Source organism: Manis pentadactyla, chromosome 4, assembly GCF_030020395.1.
Source record: "Manis pentadactyla isolate mManPen7 chromosome 4, mManPen7.hap1, whole genome shotgun sequence".
Lineage (NCBI taxonomy): Eukaryota > Metazoa > Chordata > Mammalia > Pholidota > Manidae > Manis > Manis pentadactyla.
In genome coordinates this window covers 11,234,771-11,255,918 of record NC_080022.1, presented here as the reverse complement: position 1 = coordinate 11,255,918, position 21,148 = coordinate 11,234,771, and the positions used below count along the sequence as shown (strand labels likewise).

The 21,148-nt window shown below is 40.9% G+C and overlaps 1 protein-coding gene across 2 annotated transcripts in view; it reads right to left on the bottom strand.

The window, feature by feature from the left end:
* DDI2 (DNA damage inducible 1 homolog 2) overlaps positions 1–19,991 on the bottom strand; it is a 38,252-nt gene extending 18,261 nt beyond the window's left edge. The window contains exons 1-6 of one of the 2 annotated variants that reach the window (XM_036914320.2): positions 19,622–19,991; positions 12,021–12,150; positions 9,020–9,256; positions 7,308–7,434; positions 4,067–4,194; positions 983–1,111 (exon numbers count right to left, since the gene is read on the bottom strand). In XM_036914320.2, coding sequence (XP_036770215.1) covers positions 983–1,111; positions 4,067–4,194; positions 7,308–7,434; positions 9,020–9,256; positions 12,021–12,150; positions 19,622–19,759 — 889 coding nt within the window. In that variant the 5' untranslated portion in view covers positions 19,760–19,991. The remainder of the gene's footprint in view (positions 1–982; positions 1,112–4,066; positions 4,195–7,307; positions 7,435–9,019; positions 9,257–12,020; positions 12,151–19,621) is intronic. The other variant, XM_036914317.2, reaches the window with a different exon arrangement.
* Between the last annotated feature and the right edge of the window lie 1,157 nt (positions 19,992–21,148).

Here is a 21,148-nt window from a genome sequence, read left to right as displayed (position 1 = left end):
ATAAGTCCAGGATATTAGATTATCCTACCTGAGTAACCGAAACCCCCAGAGGGGAGGTGCTGAGAGGCACCCAGCACCCAGAATGAAAAGAGACCTGCATTCAAGTACATCACTGGGACATTTCAAAACACTGAGCTCAAAGAGAAGATTCAAGTTTCAGAAATGGAAAAGGTACCATTCATATAAAGGATCAAGAATCAGAATAGCAGCCAGCTTCTCCACAGCAATACTGACAAAAACAGTGAAGGAAAACTTGGTCAGCCTCGCAGAATGCAGGGAAAAAGCGGCTAGGCACGTTCTGATATTTTAAGGACTCAATTTCTTCCCTTACACTTTTTCTCAGGAAGTTACTGGAAGACGTACTCTAATAAACTGAGGAGCAAAATAAAAAAGATGAAGTCCTGGGATTCACGTAATCTGATCTAAGATCAAGGGGAAAGGAACTTTTCAGGACCTGGTCAAAGGAGATGCCAAAACCCCAGCTGTGAAGTGGCTCTCACCTGCAACAGGATGAGATGCAAAAAGGAGATTCACACAAGTAGGCAAGTGTTGGAATGAATAACACTTGAAACACCATGTGACACCCCCCTCCCCAAAGACAAATATTAATTCCAAGAAAAATGAATGTTGGACATGAAAGGAAAAGCAATCATTCTCAGTTAGATGGCTCAGTTGTGCACCAGTAAGCTACATAGTCATTTATCAGTAACAACACCATAAACATGTTCTTTAGGAATGTGGACATGAGCACCGAAAGAAATCAGTTAAATAATTGAAAGGCATTATGTCTAAGGGGCAGAAAACAGAAGAACATCGAGAATGATGTTTTCTGTAACCAGCTAAAACATGCACAGGTATAGCTTCGATAGAACACAGGATTTAAAATTTCTATGGATTAGGCTTGCTGGATCAGATACACCTATCCAAAAGAAATTTTTAAATATCCACTACCCTACAAAGACTCCCAGTGCCTTTTGCTCACCTAGATGTACCCTTCCAATAATCTTCTGGGTGCCCACTCCTTTGGCAATCCCTGCCCACCGGCGGTCCACCAGCCTCATTATATTACACCTTTCTGCGCAAGCTTGGCTCATAATAGTCATCTGGGCACCTGGAGGTGGAGGGAAACATCAGATAATAAAAACAAAGTATTTATGGTACAATAAAAAATGCAGCACAAAAAACAGGACAGAGAGCAAGTGTACCCCCAGGCAGTTGTCTATGTAAAACGATTCCTACTTTAGCAGGTTTCCTGCCATGCTTAATTCAACTTTCAGTTCCACATTGAATCTGAAACAGTGCAGAAACCTGACACTGAGGGAAAGAATGTTTTGTTTAAATGTAATAATTAAATGATAAACACTTCCAAAAAGCCCAACTACATCTCTAGATGGAAATGCCAGAATAAGCAGGAATTTACACTCAGATCTGTTTTCAATGACATCTCTAAACAAGTGATCAACTTATTTTTATTTCAAACTTAGGGACACTATAATTTACCAGTTTAAAAATATATCCTGCAGTCTCTCAAAAACCTGGAACCCAACTTCCCATTCTCTCTCCAACAATTACAATCTTTTCCCTGTCAGGAAGAGAACATTCAGGGTTTATTTTCCCTCGGTACATCTACTCACTGTACAGTTGGAGGCAGCCTGTGCAGAAGACACGGCTCTAATCCTTACCTACAGCCCTAATCTCTAGCGCCATGTTCCTGTGCATTGGACATTTCTACCTCAGGGCCAGAAGGCATAAAAGACTTCCTCCCCACATAATTCTCATTTCGGATTCCCCTCCTTGCCAAGGGAATTGTTTCCCTGTAATTATAAAACTCAGGCTTTGTTCACCTCTGACTCCTCTTCTTTTAGCCTTCTCCCCATCTCAAACTTGGCTCCAGGCCTGTTGTAAATTCCATGCAATCCCTACTATTTCTGGCCTTCTTTCTTCTAATTATAGCAATTAGCCTAATTAGTACTCCAATTTCTCTGGTTTCCAGATCACTCTGTAGATGCACAATTTTAAGCAAGGATATAGTTCTGACCCTTAGGGGTACAGATTTCTCCAGATCTGTCATTGCCTTCAGTCTTCCTAAAACATCACCTTCAGATCACATATTCATCTGCTCAAAAATCCTTGATGGCTCCTACTCATTATAAGATTAGCTTAAAACCTCACTGGACAGCTTCAAATCCCATCTCATCCTGGCTAAACTACTTCAGCTGCTAATAGACTGACCATTTTCCTTCCAGAGTTCTTACATGGAAACCTAATGCCCAGGGTGATGCTATGAGGAGGCAGGGCCTTTGAGGTGATTAGGTCATGGAGGCAGCGCTCTCATGAATGGGATTAGTGTCCTTGTAAGAGACCCCAGGAGGCTCCCTCATCTTTCATCTCATAGATGTCCATCGGCGAGAAGATGGACATCTATGAGCTAGGAAGCAGGTCCTCACCAGACACTGAATCTGCTGGTACCCTCATCTTGGACTTCCTGGCCTCCAGAACAATGAGAAATAAGCCTGTGTTGTTTAGGAGTCTATAGTGTTGTTATAGTGGCCTGAACTGACTCAGACACCAGCCTTATACTCTAAGTCCTGTACTTTACTGGGAGGAATTTGTTCCCTTTGCCTCTGACTCACTCTGACCCCCTGGGCAGTGTCCCGTCACCACTGTCACTCCCTCTGAATTCCACCTACGCCTTCAGGCCCAGCAGAAGACCCAGGACCCACCTCCTCCCCAACAGGCTGACCTTTCCCAGTGATCTCTCATTCAACCCCAAACTTCCTGTTCTGATTACTCTTAGGTAACTTACATTTTATGGGCAAAGAAAGCTCTTGGCATCTGAGGAAGGTCAGATTTGAGAAGGCTCAGGCATAATGAAGGAAAAGGGAATCTGGGAAGGCCATTCTCTCTTTCCTTCCTCCCTCTCCACTCTACTCTACAAACCCCACCGGCTGATCTGACAGAAGCAACCACAGGATGAGAAGGTCGCTTTCACTGCTCTCCTGCCATTTCTCAAGCCCCAGCTTGAAGCCCCCCGATCTTCTGCCTATGGAGACAGCTCAGTTCAAATGCCTTCTCTTTTGGGGAGCCATGCCTGAACACCTCAGTCAGAGTGACGATGGCATCTCTATGTTCATCTGACATGCATCTAATTTATGTACAGTGGCTAAGAGATCTGGCATCAAGTTGATTAAGATGAAATACATCAAGCACCTAGTATGATGCTTGGCACACAGAAGGGCCTGATAAATGCTGAGTGTCATATAGGGTCTCTTACCCATGTGGTGGTCTCTCCCACTCACAGGAGCCCTGTGAAGCTCGAGTTAGTCTTAACCCCGAGCATTCAGCACAAGGACCTACAGGTACCACTCAAAAGACATTTTTAAAATTGAATAACCAGCAGATGTGGAATATATACATCTCAAGACACGAACTCTTAATGATAGCTCAAACACTTGTGGAAAATGGAGGCAAGTATTACTTGAATAGGAGCTTTTACTACTCTAGGAACTCATCCTTTTAAAGCCTGAGATCCCCAGAATTAAGACACAGTAAGAGCCTCTGTCACACCCACATTAACTACAAATGCAGAGTTGTTACTGAGAGAAAAGGTGTCTGTTGGTAAAGGAATAACCTGAATCCTCAAATGGAGAACTTCCTGTCTCCTTACTTGGCTGTTAAGTTAAGGGCAAGAACCATGCCCCACACATCCTTTCAGGCCTCACAGCTCCTGGCAAAGTGCCAGCACAGACCAGGCTCGGGTATTTGTTTGGCCTATGCTCTGCCAAACCCACTTATCCCCCAATTCCTTACAAAGGTATTCCAGAAATTCAGGATGCCAAATAAGGGGAGGTAGGAAGGTAAATATAAAACTGGTTAAGAAATGATTAAAGAAATAAACCTATTATAAACAAGAAAATATTGGCAAGTGAAATAACCCCCAGGCTTGTTAATTAGCAGTTCAAAGGACCACTGCCACCCTGAATGGACACCAGGGTCTCTGCTTCTCCCTGTGTCAGGTCAGAATGTTGGATGGAGGGACAAAGACACAGAAGACAAGAGATGCTACCTGAGTCAACAAAGGCTTTCACAGGATGTCCATTCACTTTGCAGTTAATATAAAGCATCACTACTTGGCCAAAACTTTCTGGAGCCTCTTCCATAGCTATTGTCATATTTTCCTCAATGTTCTGCTGCCTGTAACAAACCAAAACCACATACACTAAAATCATTATTTCCATGAAGAGAAGTCTGTTTCAAAGTCACATTTCAGATTTTAAAAGTTGGCAGAAAATCTAGGCATACAAAGTGTATTCATGAAGAACAGTTATGTTCCCTTTATAAGCCCATTAACAGGAAAATAAACTTCTGGAGAGTAAGGGTCAACAACCCTTTTTATCCTGTAGAATGTCAGAATTTTATGAATATTCCAGTTTTAACTGAGGAATTTCTGGGTATCTGGGTACATTTCCTATATCGAGTGCATTAAAAATCACTTGCAAACATAACACATACGTTTCAACTGCTTGTGTTGTATCTGCTGCTTAATCTCTAAGATTAGATTTCTAATCTGAAAAATGAGGGTAATTCCTATTATAGGACCACAGAGAGATATAAAGCATCTAATACACGATGCTAACAGATGAGCAGATACTCAAAAAATGTTATCTACCTATCTTGTTATCACTTAGAGAACTACATACATACACATCATAGTTCACTTGGTCCATCAAATTATTTCTCATTCTTAGATGAGAAAAGCATATAAAAGGGAGTTCTAGCTTACTCCAATGTCTCATGTCTTCATTCCCAACCTCCTTTTAAAGACATTTCAAAACACTACCAACATTAATGGGGACCAGGGCTGGGCAACTTACCTGAATTCAGACTAAGAGAGTGACAGAATAGGGTCCAAGATCTGAGATAAATGACAACTGTAAACCTGGGCTGGCAAACTCCAGCCCACCATCTGCTTGTGTAAATAAGCTTTCACCTATGTATTTATAAATAATTTCATACATATACTTATATTTTATAATACAAGTATAAAAATATTTTAATAATATTTAGGATTATTGTATTTTATAGTAACTATGGATGTTTTGGTACCACACTGGGAGGACTGAACTAGAGACAGAGACAGTATAGCATGTAAAGCCTACAATATTTATTATCTGGCCCTTTAGGAAAAAGTCTGCCAACCCCTGCTCTAAATCTTAGTGCCTGTCCTTTTTGTAGTAATATTCTAGGCTCAATTGAATTTATCAGCCATTCTGTAGAAAAATAGCAAAATTCTCACAAAGTCATTCACTCATTTAATTTAGTCAGGCATATACGCCAGCTATTATACCTCAGTGTACATACACCCTATGGAATCACTGAGGTAGCTTACCAAATACAACTTTAATAGGCATTTGATAGAATTATGCAGCTTTTCGCCTATGCCACATTATTAAATTTAGAAATAATCTAAACTTAGTTGTGCACTCCCGACCTCTCATCAACTCCAACAAAGATAAATTTCAGCAAAAAAGTCTGAGATAATACCAGTTACTCTGGCTATTCTGGGCTCTGTACAGTCTCTTCTGAGGCACAAGGTTTTCTCCTTTCAAAGATGTATGCATTACCCCATTTCTTCTTCCCCACTCCTGGGAAGGAACAAGAGCCATATGGACAATGCTTCACTTCACACCTACTCTTCCAAAAGCTCGATGTCATGGTTTGGCTAGGAAGCCTCCCCACTCTCCCCAGACACTCCTCCTTCCTGAGCTGAATGCAACTAGTACTGAGAACTGTCAGGTTTCCTTCAGAAGAGAAAAGTATCTTCCTATTTCTCTGGGTAGATTTAAATACCCAATAAGATGTTTCTCAAAGATATTCATTAGTATCTGATACAACTAATGGAATTTACTCAACAACAACACAAGTGAATGGCTTAGGGCTGTCAATTGACTGTGGAGTACAATTTACATTTCTTCTATTTCAAACGGAGTCAGAGAAATAAGAAAACAATTATTTGAATTCAAAGTTGACAGTACAATGATCAACTTAGGCTTCATTTAAGTATCCAAAGATGACAACAAGCCCCTAAAAGCAGTTATCGTTACAGTTATGTTCTTAGGTACACAGCAGTCCCCTCTTACCCACAGGGGATACAGTCCAGGACCCCAGTGGATGCCTGAAACCACAGATAGTACCAAACCCATATATGCTATGTCTTTTCCTATATATATATATATACCTATAATAGAGTTTTACTTATAAATTAGGCACAGTAAGAGATTAACAGCAGTAACTGAAAGTAAAATAGAATTATAACATATACTTAATAAAATTTATATGCACGTGGTCTCTCAAAATACTGTACTGTACTATATTCACCCTTCTTGTTGTGATGATGTGAGATGATAGAGCGCCTACATGATGAGATGAAGTAAAGTGAATGACACAGCATTGTGATGTAGTGTTAGGCTACTATCGACCTTCTGACTTACCTGCTTCTGCACTGTAGTTGACCACGGGTAAGGGGATCTACTGTACTAAGGCCTTCACAATTGGCAGCAAAACCTGAATTGGGGCGGCAGGGAGGAGCAGCTGTTTTCTTTAATGAAAGGACTGACTGAGCAGCATTTTGCTTGTGACCAGGAATGTGACCAGGTTGGCATTAGCATTATGAACCTGCTAAGGCCCCACCCCTTAAGATTCTGATTCATTGATTTGGTAGTAGAGCCCAAGCATCTGCATTTTTAAAGCTTCTCATGGGACTTAAATGCAGCTGTAGGTGAGAACCCACCGCATTAGAGAAGCTGGAGCTGGAACTGTGTCCAGGAATCAGTTTATCTACTGAGGCCAGTACAAGAACTACGGAAGAAAAACAGACTTAGGACTGCAAAGTCCCATTTGTAGAGCTCTCTCTCTAGCCCAATCATGTCCAAGCCCTGAATTTAACTGGGTTCCATACATTATGACTAAGGAAAGAGATTCCAATCAGCCCGTGTAGGCAGCCTAGCAGCCTCACCAGGCTGGGTGCTCCTGCTCAGGCCTGGGTCATGTACCTGGAGTTGCTTTAATGATGTTGAGTCTCCAATAAAATTTTAGAAGAGAAAGTCATTAAGTTAGGTAACTGCACCTTTGTAATGTTGAATCAAAATGGGAAAACAGTGAATAAATAATCTAAAAGACTGAAGTTATTATCTCAAATGCAAAATAAAGAAGCTAGCTCAAAGCAGATGCCTAATTAATGTAAGATCACCTATAGTCTGGGAAATCTGGATTCTCTAAATCTTGCTCTTTAGGTGAAGGGTCATTACCTTATATCTTCTTCTATCTTTGCCTGAGCTTCAAGATCAAAAGGGTCAGCAGAAAAGAGGCGAATCCTCTCTTGCTCTCTCCGGGCTCGGTCCTGCTGCTGCTCAACAAGGACCCTAGAAAATTTCTCTACAAAAATAAGGGGAAAATCTTAAGTACCACTATATTTTCATTCATTATTAGCACTTTTCCACATCAAATAACTCCTCAAATACAACTGCAAGAGATGCAGAAAGGATACTTAAAAATTACTTTAAATAAACAAGTATACGTGCTCTCTGTTCTTTGAGGCAACACTACTTCTTCACCTAAATTCAGCATAAATAAATATTTGCAAAAACCATTTATACTTGTAAGAAGATACCCATCATACTGTTTCTACTCAGATATATCTTTTCACTTTAAATCAGTGGGGAATGACTGTGTGGCAGATACATGACCCCACTGCCCTTATTATTCTATTACCTAGAAATAAAATAAAGCATACAACCCCCTTTTCCTCTTCTAGTTTATAAATTCTCTGCCTTACACCAAATAAATTAAATGCAAGCTATTGTGAGCCTATCTGTACTACATGATGGATAATAGGCAGGAAAATTTGTGAAGAGAAACAATGTTTGCTTTAAGACATACAAGAACCACCTTCATTTTGCTATTTCTTAAATTGGATGCATTTAAATGTATAAACTGAAATGTACCATCATCATGGTCTTCGGCAATTAGAGATGTTGCATAAGAAATTAATGAAACCAAGATAATGGTCACATGAACTATTAATACACACAACATGGATGAATCTAAAAAAACATTGAGTGAAAGAAGCCTGACACGAGAGGACATAGTATATGATTCTATTTACATGAAGATCAAAAATAGGCAAAACTAATCTGTACAATGATTATCAGAATGGTGGTAGTCTACAAAGAAGAAACTGACTAGAGAAGAACATAATGGAACTTACTAGAGTGAGAAAAATGTTCTATATCTCAGTTGGGGTGGTGGCTACATGAGTTTGCCAAAACGTAACTGTATGCTTAAATCTGCATCTTTCTCTGGTAGGTGATTACTGCCTTAATTTAAAAATGGTCAGTTGAGGAATGAGTTACTAAGTGCCTATGACACTTGAAAATTTAATCAGTGCAGTTTTACAAACCCAAGTGTAAAACTGGAGAAATTTACAGAGAAAACTTTATTCATAAAGATGGCTAAGAATAAATGTTTTTTTTTTAAAGGCTCAAATCCAGCTCCAAATAAACTGCTGGCAACCACCCCACTATCAAGCTTGGGGAGGATGGGCTCCATTTTGACACAGAAGTTGATGGCACTGGACCTGATCCCTGCAACTAAAACCTTATCAATTGGCATCAGCCTGCTTATTGGTATTCTCTTTAATTGAGGGTCTAACTGAAGAGGTTAAAATACCAGTACCTGGGTTATGTGCTCCTAAAACAATTAGGAAAAAAATGTAAACGGAGGTGGCTGGTCTAGCTAGATTTCAGAACTCCAAGCGGTCCTAAAATTCTATCGCTATTTCCAATTAACCCAGCCTCTGACATCAGCACTAATTTACCTCTCACAGAGCAATTGGTGTATTCAATAAATCATGTAACACAGTGGACTGAACACACCAGTTGCATGAATTTCTCCACATTTGTTGTGATACAACTACTTCACTTCAGGTCGGCTTGATGGCCTTCCAAACTTATAAGCTTACCAAGGTCTCCACTGAGCAGAGCATCTGCCAGGGGTGGATTGCGTTCCTTCAGCAAGGACAGCTCATGGGGGTTGGCCAGCAACATGTCTCGGAGCAAGGCTGGGTTGTCCAAGCCCTGAGGAGATGAAGCTATCTCTCCAGGAGATGAGTGGGACTGCTGTGCTCCAGGTGGCTGGCGCTGCCGGGAGCCTGACGTGCCAGGCACAGCTATACTACGGAAGTCTATTCGGGGTAAGTCTGTGGGGGAAAATTGATTTAAAGTTTACTTCAAATGACTCCATAAAACAAGCATTTGAAGGAAACAGCAGAACGTGCTCATACATGGTATAGAATAGTAAATGAGGGTTGTAGACATTCGAATGTCCCTTCTCTGGCTCCTTCTCATGCTGACTCTGATTATAAAGATTGCAGTCTGAGAGTGAACCCACAGGGAAGAATAGGAAAGGGGGGCAGACAATGGTAGAAATCACCAATTTTTGGCTTAGAAAATGTCCCAAAACAAACTAAGTTTTTACTTGAGTTTTTAAAAAAATTAAAGCTAGTCTTAATAAATGTAACCACATAAACCTGGATGTGGTTGAGAAAATCCTAATCTGTTTTGGCATAGGCTTCAAAGAGCCCTGACATATTCTTGGATAAAGAATGCCACACATCAAGGGAACAGCATAAATGTTAGAAGTGAAATTCTACAAGTCTGTGCTAAACACATTAGTCCTTTGAATTTTTCATCTGCACAAGTCGCTGCTAATTCTTCTCATACCCTTGAGGGGTTAGCAGGGCAGGTCATTTCACAGGAGAGAGAAACAAGAAAGGAAACTTGCACAAGATCCCAGTGCTGAGAACACCAAAAGGTGCAACAAGTTTGGAGGCTACAACTCAGGTTCTACACTCCAGGCTGAGCTGACCTCACTAAGAGGAAAGGAAAATAAAAGGAAGTGCTACACAAGGACCACAGACTGTGCGGTTCCATATATGTGAAATGTCCAGACCAGGAAAATACATAAGAGACAGAAAGACTCATGCTCGTCTAGGGCTTAGGAGGCTGCGGGGCAGATGGGGAATGACTGCAGATGGGCACAGGGTCTCTTAAAGGAGATGACAATGTGCGACAATTAATTGTAGTGATGGTCATCACACAACTCTGAATTAACTCAAGATCACTGAATTGTACCCTTTAAATGAGTGACTTGTATGGAATGTGAATGACATCTCAATAAAACTGTTATTTAAAAAAGGAAAAAGAAAAAAAGAAAGAGAAAGAAGACAAGTAGAGCCAGAATGAGGGGCCAGACTGAATGAATCACATTTCTTCAACCCTAAAAGTGTATCTGACAATCACTCTTATCCCAAGTCCAAGACTATCCTGAAGCCTTTGGACTTCAAGTAGAAGGGAATGCTTAAACTCAGGCTGTAGTTTCTGCCTTTCAGCGTGGGTAGAACCAGTCACTTTCTTTAAACAGACCTCAACTGGCAGGTAGTGAACGAGTGTGTGCACGCGCACATATGTTTACAACTCTCAACCAATGAGAAGGTGATCCTGCCATTCGGCATGATCTTTGCCAGGGAGTTAATCTGTACCAACTAGCAAAACATGTATGAGTGGGCTTTCTGTGTGGGTTGAGAAGTTTTATCTTCAAGCGTGTTAGACTTATCTTGAGAGTCCATTCGCTTCAGAGTAATTCTGAAAAACTTGTTTACCTTATAAACTAGATCCTCCTCCCTTCCCCCACCTACTGGCTCTCTTGTCCTTATCGAACAGTATAGGAAAAAAAAGTGAATTTCCAGAACTCATAATCTCACCAAATTAACCAAAGATCTGTTTTTTTATTGACTGGCATATCTGAATCACAACTCCTTTTAAAGTTTAACAGTAGCCCCAAGGGACTAATGTAATTAGACAAAAACTAATAGATTTCATTATAATAGACCTGGGAGGAACAGGGCCTGATGGCCTCTTATAGGCCCAGTTTCAGGTAAAATGGAAACACTGTGATCTAAGCTAGAATCTGTCTTCACCCAGACACATATCAGCTGTTGCTATAAACTTTAAAACTAAGTGACCTAGAGACTAAACTGTTTAAAGAAATCTACCAGAATATATAGCAGAGAATGGCAAAAACGAATAGATTTCATAAAACAGTTCTTTAAACATTTTGTAGATCATGAACCTCCTTGCATATCTAAAGAAAATTATGGACGCTCTTCCCTTAAAATGCACACATGCCCAAAGCCACATCATTCTGCATATTATCTCAGGGAGACAGAAACCGCCTATGTACAGATCCAGGCTATAAACACCTACTGTACAGATTCCAGACTATGAACACCTATTCTGGATGGAGCATCTAAGGCAGATAACTGTTTCTTTTTACGTGATTAATACAGTTGGTTGGAAAGAACCAGAATTTGATGGTCCAGCTGCTTAATATTCATCAAGCTCGGTGTAATGGAAAAAGCACCAAGTTTTAATTCCTGTGCCTTCGTTTGTTAGTTATGTAACTTTGAAGATATTTAAAATCAGAGCTTCATCTGTTAACGTTAACAAATTGTAAAGAAGAACTTCTCCTACAACAGTTTTGAGATACAGTGACATGTACAGGTGCAAACACCTGACTGACTGTAAAATACTCTGCAAAGGTCTGCCTCTGAAGGCCGAACACAAAATAGCAACAGTCAGAAATCATAGGCATATGTAACCTCTCAAGTCCTGCCCAAGGATAAGATTTCCACTGATTAACAACAGAAGCTAACATTTAGGCCTTGCTGTGACTCGAAGGTTTTACGTGCATTATTCTCACATCAACTCTAGGACTTGGGGTTAATTATAGCACCTATCCTAGAGATGAGGAAATTTGCCCAAGGTTACATAGCAAGCAAGAGGCAGAGTCAGGATACGTACCCTGTAGTCTGAATCCAAAGCTAATCCAAAATTCTGAACCACTATGCTATGCTAGCTACTGACTATGTCTGGGCGATGTTACAATATTACGAGATGTCTTACTTGGGAACTGTACTGGAGGTCGAGAGTCTGCATTCTCCTTCTGTCGTAAAATCACAACGTCCCCATCTTTCAAGCCGTAAGAAGCCAGTGATCTGTGGTTGTCTGTAAGAGGTCTTTCAGCATAGACAATCTACAAGCAGAAAGGATTTAACAATTTAAAGCACTGAGAAGTAACATGGCACTGAGCTGAAGAGACTAGTTTTCCTCTTCATGAGATAATGTCACTCCCTGCTCAAAACCCTCCAATGGTTTCCCGTTACACCTAGAACAAAAGCCAAAGTCTTTCCCATCTCCTGCTAGATCCAAACAACTTGGCCCCAGCTCTCCCTCTGACTTGCTATCACACTGTGATTGCTGAGCATCAAATAAAAATATCAACTTCCCCCCAGAGCTGTTTCACTTGCTCTTCTCTCTACCTGAGGAAAGTTCTTACCCTGTTTTTTTTAGGTCTCCAGTCAAATATTACTTCTTCAGAGCCCTTCCCTAATTACCATTTAAAATGTACCCTTGCTTCACATACTCTTTATTTATTGTCTTTCTGTCCAAAGTAAAATATAAGCTACTTGAAGACAAGGACTTTATTTGCCATATCCCAAATACCTACAAAAGGGCCTGTTGGATAAATAATGCCCCAGTACTTGCTGAATTAAAGGACTAAAGAGTCAATGGAAGCAGTGGATATAATTTTAGGTTTAATTTTAAGCAGAGAAAGAAATGGGAATGATTTACTCTGTGTATGTTAACCAAAATACTATTAAATAATGTGCTCCCCCACCCCCTGCCAGTTTTAGTGAGATATATAACTGACATATAACACTGCATTAGTTTTAGGTATACAACATGTTGATCTGATGTACGTATATATTGCAGAATGATTACAGTAAGTTAACATCCTCAGTTTTGTAACCTCACATAGTTAAAAAAAGTTTCTTTTTATTATTATTATTTAAATATCACTGATATACAATCTTATATTAGTTGCAAGTATACAACACAGTGGTTCAACAGTTATCCATATTATTAAATCCTCACCCCCACTAGTGTGGTTCCTATCTGTCAGCAGAGGAAGATGTTACAGAATCACTGGCTATATTCTCCATGCTGTACTACTATCTCTGTGACCAACCTACATTATGATTGAGAATTTTTGTGCCCCTTTATCCCCCTCAAACTCCCCACCCACCCACCCCAACCCCTCTCCCGTGGTAATCATCAGTCACTTCTCAGTGTCTCTGAGTCTAGTGCCGTTAAAAAATTGTTTCTTGTGATGAGAACTTTTGAGATTTACTCTTAGCAACTTTCAAATATATGATACAGTATGCTTAGCTGGAGTCACCATGCTGTACATTACACCTCAATGTGTCCACTTTTTAAGGATCTTTGCACACTGACAAGTCTAAAGGTTCCTGCATTCTTCCTACTCTTCTATAATCCCCAGTTTTATTACTCTTATGTTTATGAGTGGAAGATAAAAGTGGAAGAAATTCAGAAAAGAACAATTAAAATACAGATGGAAAAAAGGATCAGATATATACTACGAATAAAACATTTTTATCACGTGCAACCAAACACTGAAGAAAGCCTGAGAGCATAAAAACAGATGAAACTATGTGCTACAGAAAGAAAAGGAACACTCAAAGGGCATACTATAATTTGACCATGCAGGAACATAAAACCTGCCCTGCACTATTATACACTCCAGAGGGGCCTTCAGAATTAACTCAGGTTCTGAAAGGTTTTCTTCCTAACACTTGTTTTTGACCAGGCCACATGCAAACTGAGGAGTCTGAGTTCTGTCCTGGCTCTACAAGGAGCCCAGCCCCTCAGCTGGTCCAGGCTTCACATTCCCCATTTGCCAAGCAAGCAGTTGGGGCTAGATAATCATTACAGCTGTCCCTTCCAGATCTTTCTGCTACACTACCGTTTTATAATGTTTCCTCATAGCTCTCATAACAAGACTGCCCAACACAGAACCTGAAAAATACAGGACTTAAATTGCAAAAAAATGAAACATCCTATTTGTTTTCAGAATTGCACTGACATGAGAAATAGAACTAATAGGAAATGGAATTTAGTTCCCTCCCAAATCAAATACTTCTGGAGATGAGCATAAAATTGATTTGTAGAGTTAGTAGGTCTGATTATACTTTATAAGTTCTATATATGACTAGAAAAAGTATTGTCAGTTCTCACTCTCAACCTGCAAAGTTAAAACATGTTACAACATATTGCACCTGTCACTCTACCAATCCAGTCACACTGCCTTATTTAGATATTTACCTTATGGTGAAGATACACCAGAATCAACACAGATTGTTTGCAATACAACCCAGGAGTCACATTCTAACTTGTGGGACTGCTTGGAAAAACTACCATAAATCTGAAGTGACAGGTGTCACAGGTTAAAACTGTGCAGCAACAAAAAGGCATGCGGAGAGAAATGCCACGGAGGAGCTCTTACAAGGTGGCTTCAACATTGTGAGGCCACCGTAAGAAGATACCACTGGTCCAAGGCATACTCCTTAATTTTCCAGCTTCAAAAATTCAACTCTCAGTATATTTAGAGATATGTGATCAGTTGACATATTCTGACTGTACTTAAAAGAGAACATTTACTCATCTATAAGCCCTCAAACTCAGAGAATCAAAACATTCCTAGTCCACAAGATCATTAAATTCTCTTCAGGTTGTAAATGCTACATGGAAAGCCACGTTAAGATAGCAGACAGCTACCATGGAGCGAGCTTCTACTGAGCACCAGCATCAACCAGGTTCTCAGTCTCACACTTACTTCCTCATGTCCATTCATTTAAGTCTCACAACCACTTTTTATGAGGTGGCTACCATTTGTCCCATTTTATGGACAGGGAAACAGACACAGGTAACCTGCACCTACACGAGAACTGGGTTTGGAACATCTGCCTAACGTCCTTAGTACCAATTACAACTCCCACAAAACTAAGTCCAAAGTGGCCTGGTGAATTAGCTGGGAGACCTTAACAAGAGCTATGAAGCTACGCATCAGCACGAATGGCCTATACTCACCAGAGACATCAAAACATTGCTCAATACCTCTGCTGCCCTGAACATATGAAAGAACCACTCTCAGCTTCTCACTCTTTGGACTCCCATTTTACAGACATTATACATCACTCCATACTGTTCAGTTAGCAGTCTTTCTTTAGCAGACGATGTAATTTTTTTTTAAGCAAGGTAGTCTGACCTAACAATAAAAATGTAAGATCCAGTAATCACTACCATCAAACATGTCAGTGAAATGTGGAATATTGCTATCTGTCCCAATTTTGTAAAGATACTAGCCTGGAGAATGTGGGTGAGGAGCAAACATTCTTCACACTGACAAAGCAGTAAGTGTATTCCATTTTAGTCAAAGGACACAAATGAAATAAACAAAAGCTTAGTGGAAATTACAACTGCCACAAAGCACTGATTTCTTTTTGTTCGAATACGCCTAGGAGTCTAAGAAAGAAAATAATTTTGCAGCTCCCTAGAATAAATCTGAGTGATTTTCTAGCTTAATACAACTATCTACTACATCAGTGTTTTCAAATTTCTACCAGTCAAAACAAAAGGAGTTTCAGTAATGGAATTGGCGATGCTTTCCACCATTTTCATTGTACCCAACTCAAAGGCTACAAAGCTCAAAATTCAAGTTTTGTCAGTTATAAGAACAGACAACAGGAAAATTTTGCAGCCACAAGTCAGTCTGCAAAACTAGCACGACTGCTAGTACTTATTCTAGAGGCACACCCTAGAGACCCAATTCTAATCTCAATCAACGTTGAATAGACTAATTAATACAACACCAAGACCTTTAAAAGATGTCAAATGTCTTCTGGTCTCTGAATGAGAGCCTTCAATCGGCAGAAATTTTAACAGTACATTTCTAGCAATGAAGACCACAAAACTCTCGGAATCACATCTGTACGCTTCGTAATAGTATCTACCACTACTTGAAAGCTCATTACATGCCAAGTGATCTACGAATACTATCCCATGTTATAGTCAGCTTCACTTTTACAACCCTTCTGGAAGATAACTTGGCAACAGTTACTAAAAGCGTTTCAAGAGACCTGGCAATTCCGTATCTAAAAACTCATCCTAAGAAAATAATCATAAGTCGGGGCAATGCCACGGACATGTTACTCATTAACTGCTTCCCATTTTTCCCAATTCAAATGCCCAACTATAGAGAAACACTTAAATAAACTGTAGTACATGTAATGTGATAGTATATTATGTGGCCATTAATATTACAAATTTGAAGACTTTGAAATGTTGAGAAAATGTTGCCAAGGTAGTGCTGACTACAAAAAGAAAAGTAAGAAAAGAAAAGTAAGGCACAATGAAACTGTTTATGAAGTTCAGGCCATCAGGTTTAAAAGATACATTCATATAAACGGAAAAAAGCTTAGAAAAAATACACTAAAAGTAAACTGCAGTTATATCTGGGTTATGATGTAATAAATAATTGTACTCTTATTTATCCTTTTCTGTATGTTACAAGTTTCCTATGGTGAATATGTAGTATTTATCAGGGAAAAAAAAACATGAAAATTACCTGTGAAAATATGTATCAAAGCCAAGCTACAATATAAAGTTTCCATTTCCCCTGGTTTAAAACAGTGTTTTACAAACCACAAATCAAACTGTGTGCAGAGCTGCATTTCCAGTATCATAAAGTTAGTGTTTTTCTTATTTGGCATTTAAATATGCCTTTTATTTGAGAGTCCTAACACATTCTGTACACATTTTTACCACATGCCACCTACAGGGATAAATTGTAACAATGTTTCAAAAATACGAAGACATTAAAGTTAAACTAAGTTCTGATAGTGTTTGAAGTTCTCCCAGCCAGGTCTGCATCAAAGCATCAGACAGCCACCACTGGCTTCCAAGCCCACACTTGTATTAAGAGATGGAACATGCCCAGCTTTAATCACATGTACAAGGAGAGAAGAGTTTTCTGTTCTAAATATGTTGTCACTTTATAACTACTAGAATCAGACTAAAGCTGTTAAAAATCAACACGTTTTCCAAGCGTATGCTTGTGCACAATCAATGCTGATGTGAAAGACTGAATTCTAAACCAGTAATCCTCAGTGTGGGACAGGCATGCAAGATAATTCTTTAAGGATGTAGGAATAGAAAATATTAGGATTTTCATTTCCACTTATTTTAGTTCATCCTTTTGTAAATACTATTCTGTGTCTGTTATAATGTACATAAAGTATTCCTTTATTCCTGTATATAATGTAATTGATACCTATTATTACTATATATATTACCTACAATACACATGCATATGTAAAAAATGCACATTAGTTTATATATATAATTTATTATATACATCATAAAGATACATATTCCAAAACATTTTATTCATAGAGGTAAGTGACCAGAAAAGTTTGGAGTAGAGATTTAGACACAAAGTGACAGTGAAGAATAGCCATAAACATTGAGGGGAAAAAAAGATTCCCTTTGGAAATGAAAGTGAAGGAATGAGAATGGAGAAGGTAAGTAAGAGTGAGGTAAAGAGACAGGGAGAACTTTGAGAGGGAGGGAGGGCAAGTAATATGGGAGAATCCTGGGAAGTTCAAGCCGGGAGGACCTCAAGTAAGTGAAGACGATGTATTTGTGGGGAAAAACTATAATGATGTTTACTATTATGATTTGGTGAAAGGAAATGACTCAGGTGTCTAGGGTGGATCCTGTTCCTGCCTGTGGGCAAGCAACTGAGATGACCGACCACCAGACATCTTAAAATAGATAGTGTGTTAGGTTACAATGGGGCCAACAGAACAAACTTGAAAAACAGGAGCTGTTTACAGCTATGTAATAGTCTCAACACTAGCTGAAGCCCAGGTTTCCATAGGCTAATGTGGCTTGGGAAGGAAGTAAATGTCAAAATGACCTAACCAATAGAACGAATTTGGCGTTAGCCTAATTGTCAAATTAGTAAGGTATTCTTAGCATTCCAAGCTGGCTGAGGACAGTGCCTGGCAGGCTTGACCAACGGACCAAGTGTCTTTGAATCTGACACCCTCTTTAAATTTTTTGTTACAGCCATCTCAGAAAATGCAGGAACAGAGACAATCTCAATCTTTGTCCTCTCCCAAGCCCTAATAACAACAAAATCAATTTACACGCTTTAATTTTTTATTTCCCCTACCATATTATAACCAGGGTAATAGAACAGCCAGAGGAAAGAGAACTGAAGAAGTCACCTTCAAAAACTTGTTGATTTTCCCTGTTAAACTGTTCCCTCCTAGCTCTCTGGAGAGACTGACAGGAACTGTTTCCTGACTTTTTGTGGATTAGCTTTTTATAGAAGTTACAAAATATCCTTTACCAATTTCTTTGGAACTTTTGCCAGACTGCCTATTTGAGTGACACTGGGCCCTGAAATAAATTCTTTGTGATATTCAGCTTCATGCCAACATTCTGAAGTTCACCTGGCGTAAAGGAATCACACTCCTGAAGAAAATATCGGCACATTTGTTTACCATAACACAGGGCAGAACAAGCTGTAGTTGGGCAATAGTTTTTGGAACTATTTCATAACTGCAGTAGGAAATCAAGATTTACATACTGGGGCCTTGGAGGACATCTATAATGTTCTTAATGTTTGCACTATGCCCTCCAAGATCCATTTACCAAGTCAGGATTTAAAAGTTTTAGTGTGAAGGCGTCAGACTTATTGTGACCAATTATTTTTGGTGGCAGCACCAAAGCATTTGGAGAATAAATTACTTTGCTTATTTAAAATTTAAGAGCAGCTGAACTTCTTTCCAGCAGTGCAGGAAAGTGAAACAAGCAAATCACACTGAGAAGATACTAGGCCATTTTAAAGCAAATACCCTCATAAAGCACTGATCTTTGCACTGACCCAAACTCTGAACTGTGACCTGAAAGAAAGGGATTTTGGCCTATTATCAAGGAAGAAACCAAAGAAACAAATAGTTTGAGTTGAACTAATAATTGCTTTACTTAAAAAAAAAAAAGAATTGAACCAGAAACGCAGGTCATAGGGAAAAGGGTAAATAGCTTTTCCAGAGGCCTCAAAACAAGGTAGTGCAAGTCTCGAACTTTCCTTCACTTACAGTGCAAATCTCTACATTTATAGGTAAATTACGTTTACTTAAGCAGGAACCCTCTCCAAAAAAGAGAAGAACATCTATCACAGGGATCCAAACTGGTATTTCTGGTTGGGGAAGCAGATGAATGAACTCTTGCAAACCTAGGGCTTGTGAGGTCCTCGACGACACACCAAACTCGGGATTATTAGGGAAGAAGGGGCCAAAGAGCCGGAAAGTGGGGCAGGCCGCCCACGTAGTCCGCACGCCCCTCAGGCTGCAGTGGGTGCGTGCGTCTGCGGTCAGGTTCTCCTCTCCCTCCCTTAGCACTCCACCCTACGCTCGGAGTGTGTGGGGGCAGCTACCGATTCCAGCTCCCTCCCGGATGTGGGGGCGAGCTGGGAATGGCCATCCAGCTTCCCCCCACCCCCATACCTTCCCAGAGGCAAAGGAAGGGCGCGAGGGGTACTTCCTAAGGGAGGCCCCGCTCGCTGCCCGGCGTACCTGGCTCTCGGCTGCAGGGATGCCGGACTCGAGCTCGCACAGAGCGCGGAAGTTATGCAGCTCGAAGTCGGCGTCGACCTGGAGGGAAAAGGTCACCTCGGAGAGGTCCCTCCGCACACAGTACACCGTGAGCAGCATGGCCCGGGCCCGACCCAGCTCAGCTCGGCCCGGCCTCGGCGCAGGGCTGCGGGGGGCGGCGGGGCCTGACTGGTGCTGCGGGCAGCCGGCGCGGGCTGCTCGCTCCTTCCCTGCCTCACACACGCTCAGCGCCTCACTTGCTCCCGCCCTCACTGCAAGCACTGCCGCCGCCACCCGCCTGCAACTCCGTGTGCCTGCCTGCCAGCCTGCCGGCCTGCCTCCCACTGCTGCCGCCAAGCGCGCCAGCCGCCCCACGCTCCGCCCCGCCGCAACGCGGCTGTCGTAAAGCCCGCCTTGCCCTCTAGGCCTTCGCGACGCAGCGGAGGGGCGGGGCCGGGAAGGAGGCGGGAAGCTAGGAGAGGCTTGGAGGGGGCGTGGGAGGGGACAAGGAGGCGGGGCCAGGAGAGGGGAGGGAAGGAAGGGAATGAGGGCCAGGAAAAGTGCAGTAATTGACTTAATAACGAGTCTGTGGAGGATTCCACAATCTCATTTATTCATGTAACAGGCATTTATTAATGCGTAAAAATGTGGATGCAGAATGTGTAATACAAAATGTAGATACGAAATGCATAAAAATGCAGGTTCTTTCCCTCGAGGAGCTCTCCAGCTAGTACAGGAAACTGAGAATTACGCAGACAGTTCTGAAACATATTTTTCGAAGTACCAATTGAGGCTCAGAGAAGCTAATTTACTCGCTGTTCCACTGATTTAGGGTTAAAACCAAAACCATTAGCCTGCCTAGTCTGCAGAACTCATTTCACATTCTGGCCCCTGCCTCCTTCTCCTTCCTGGCCTCCTGAGCCCTTCCTGCCCTCTGCTCTCTGCCCTCCGACCTTGTGACTTTCAGTTCCTCTAAGGCTCCATTTCTCTGCCTTGTAAATAGTTTTCTCTCTACTTGAACTGCCCCTTTCCTAGCCTCGGCAACTCCTAGCACCGAATGCAGTGCCTCTATTAGTCAGCTCGATAAAATATTTGCTGCTTTAAAGACATGTGTGACAGAGGCCCAGAACATGAGGATGAGTCAGAAAATAAAAGCAGAAAGGAAAATAAAGTGGAAAAAAGAGTGGCATCTCTCTATTTACCTTCTACTTCTCCACTCATGGATAGGGACCCCTCTCCTATCATAACTGGAGGAAAGGAGAAAACAGGATGGCTATGGAAGCAGCTCAATAGGTAGGTTTGATGGCAAGAAAGTGAGACAATGACCAGCTGAAGACTTTCCTCTGTAAAGGAGGAGGGAAGGCCATCCACCAAGAATAGACAGATGGTGGGGAAGGGGAGGGGATCAAGAAGAGAGTGGTTGTATCAGCTACAGAAAGCTTGAGTGTCAGTGACTTAAACAAATAAGGGTTTATTTTTCTTACCGGATAGGAAGCATGGGGGTAGATG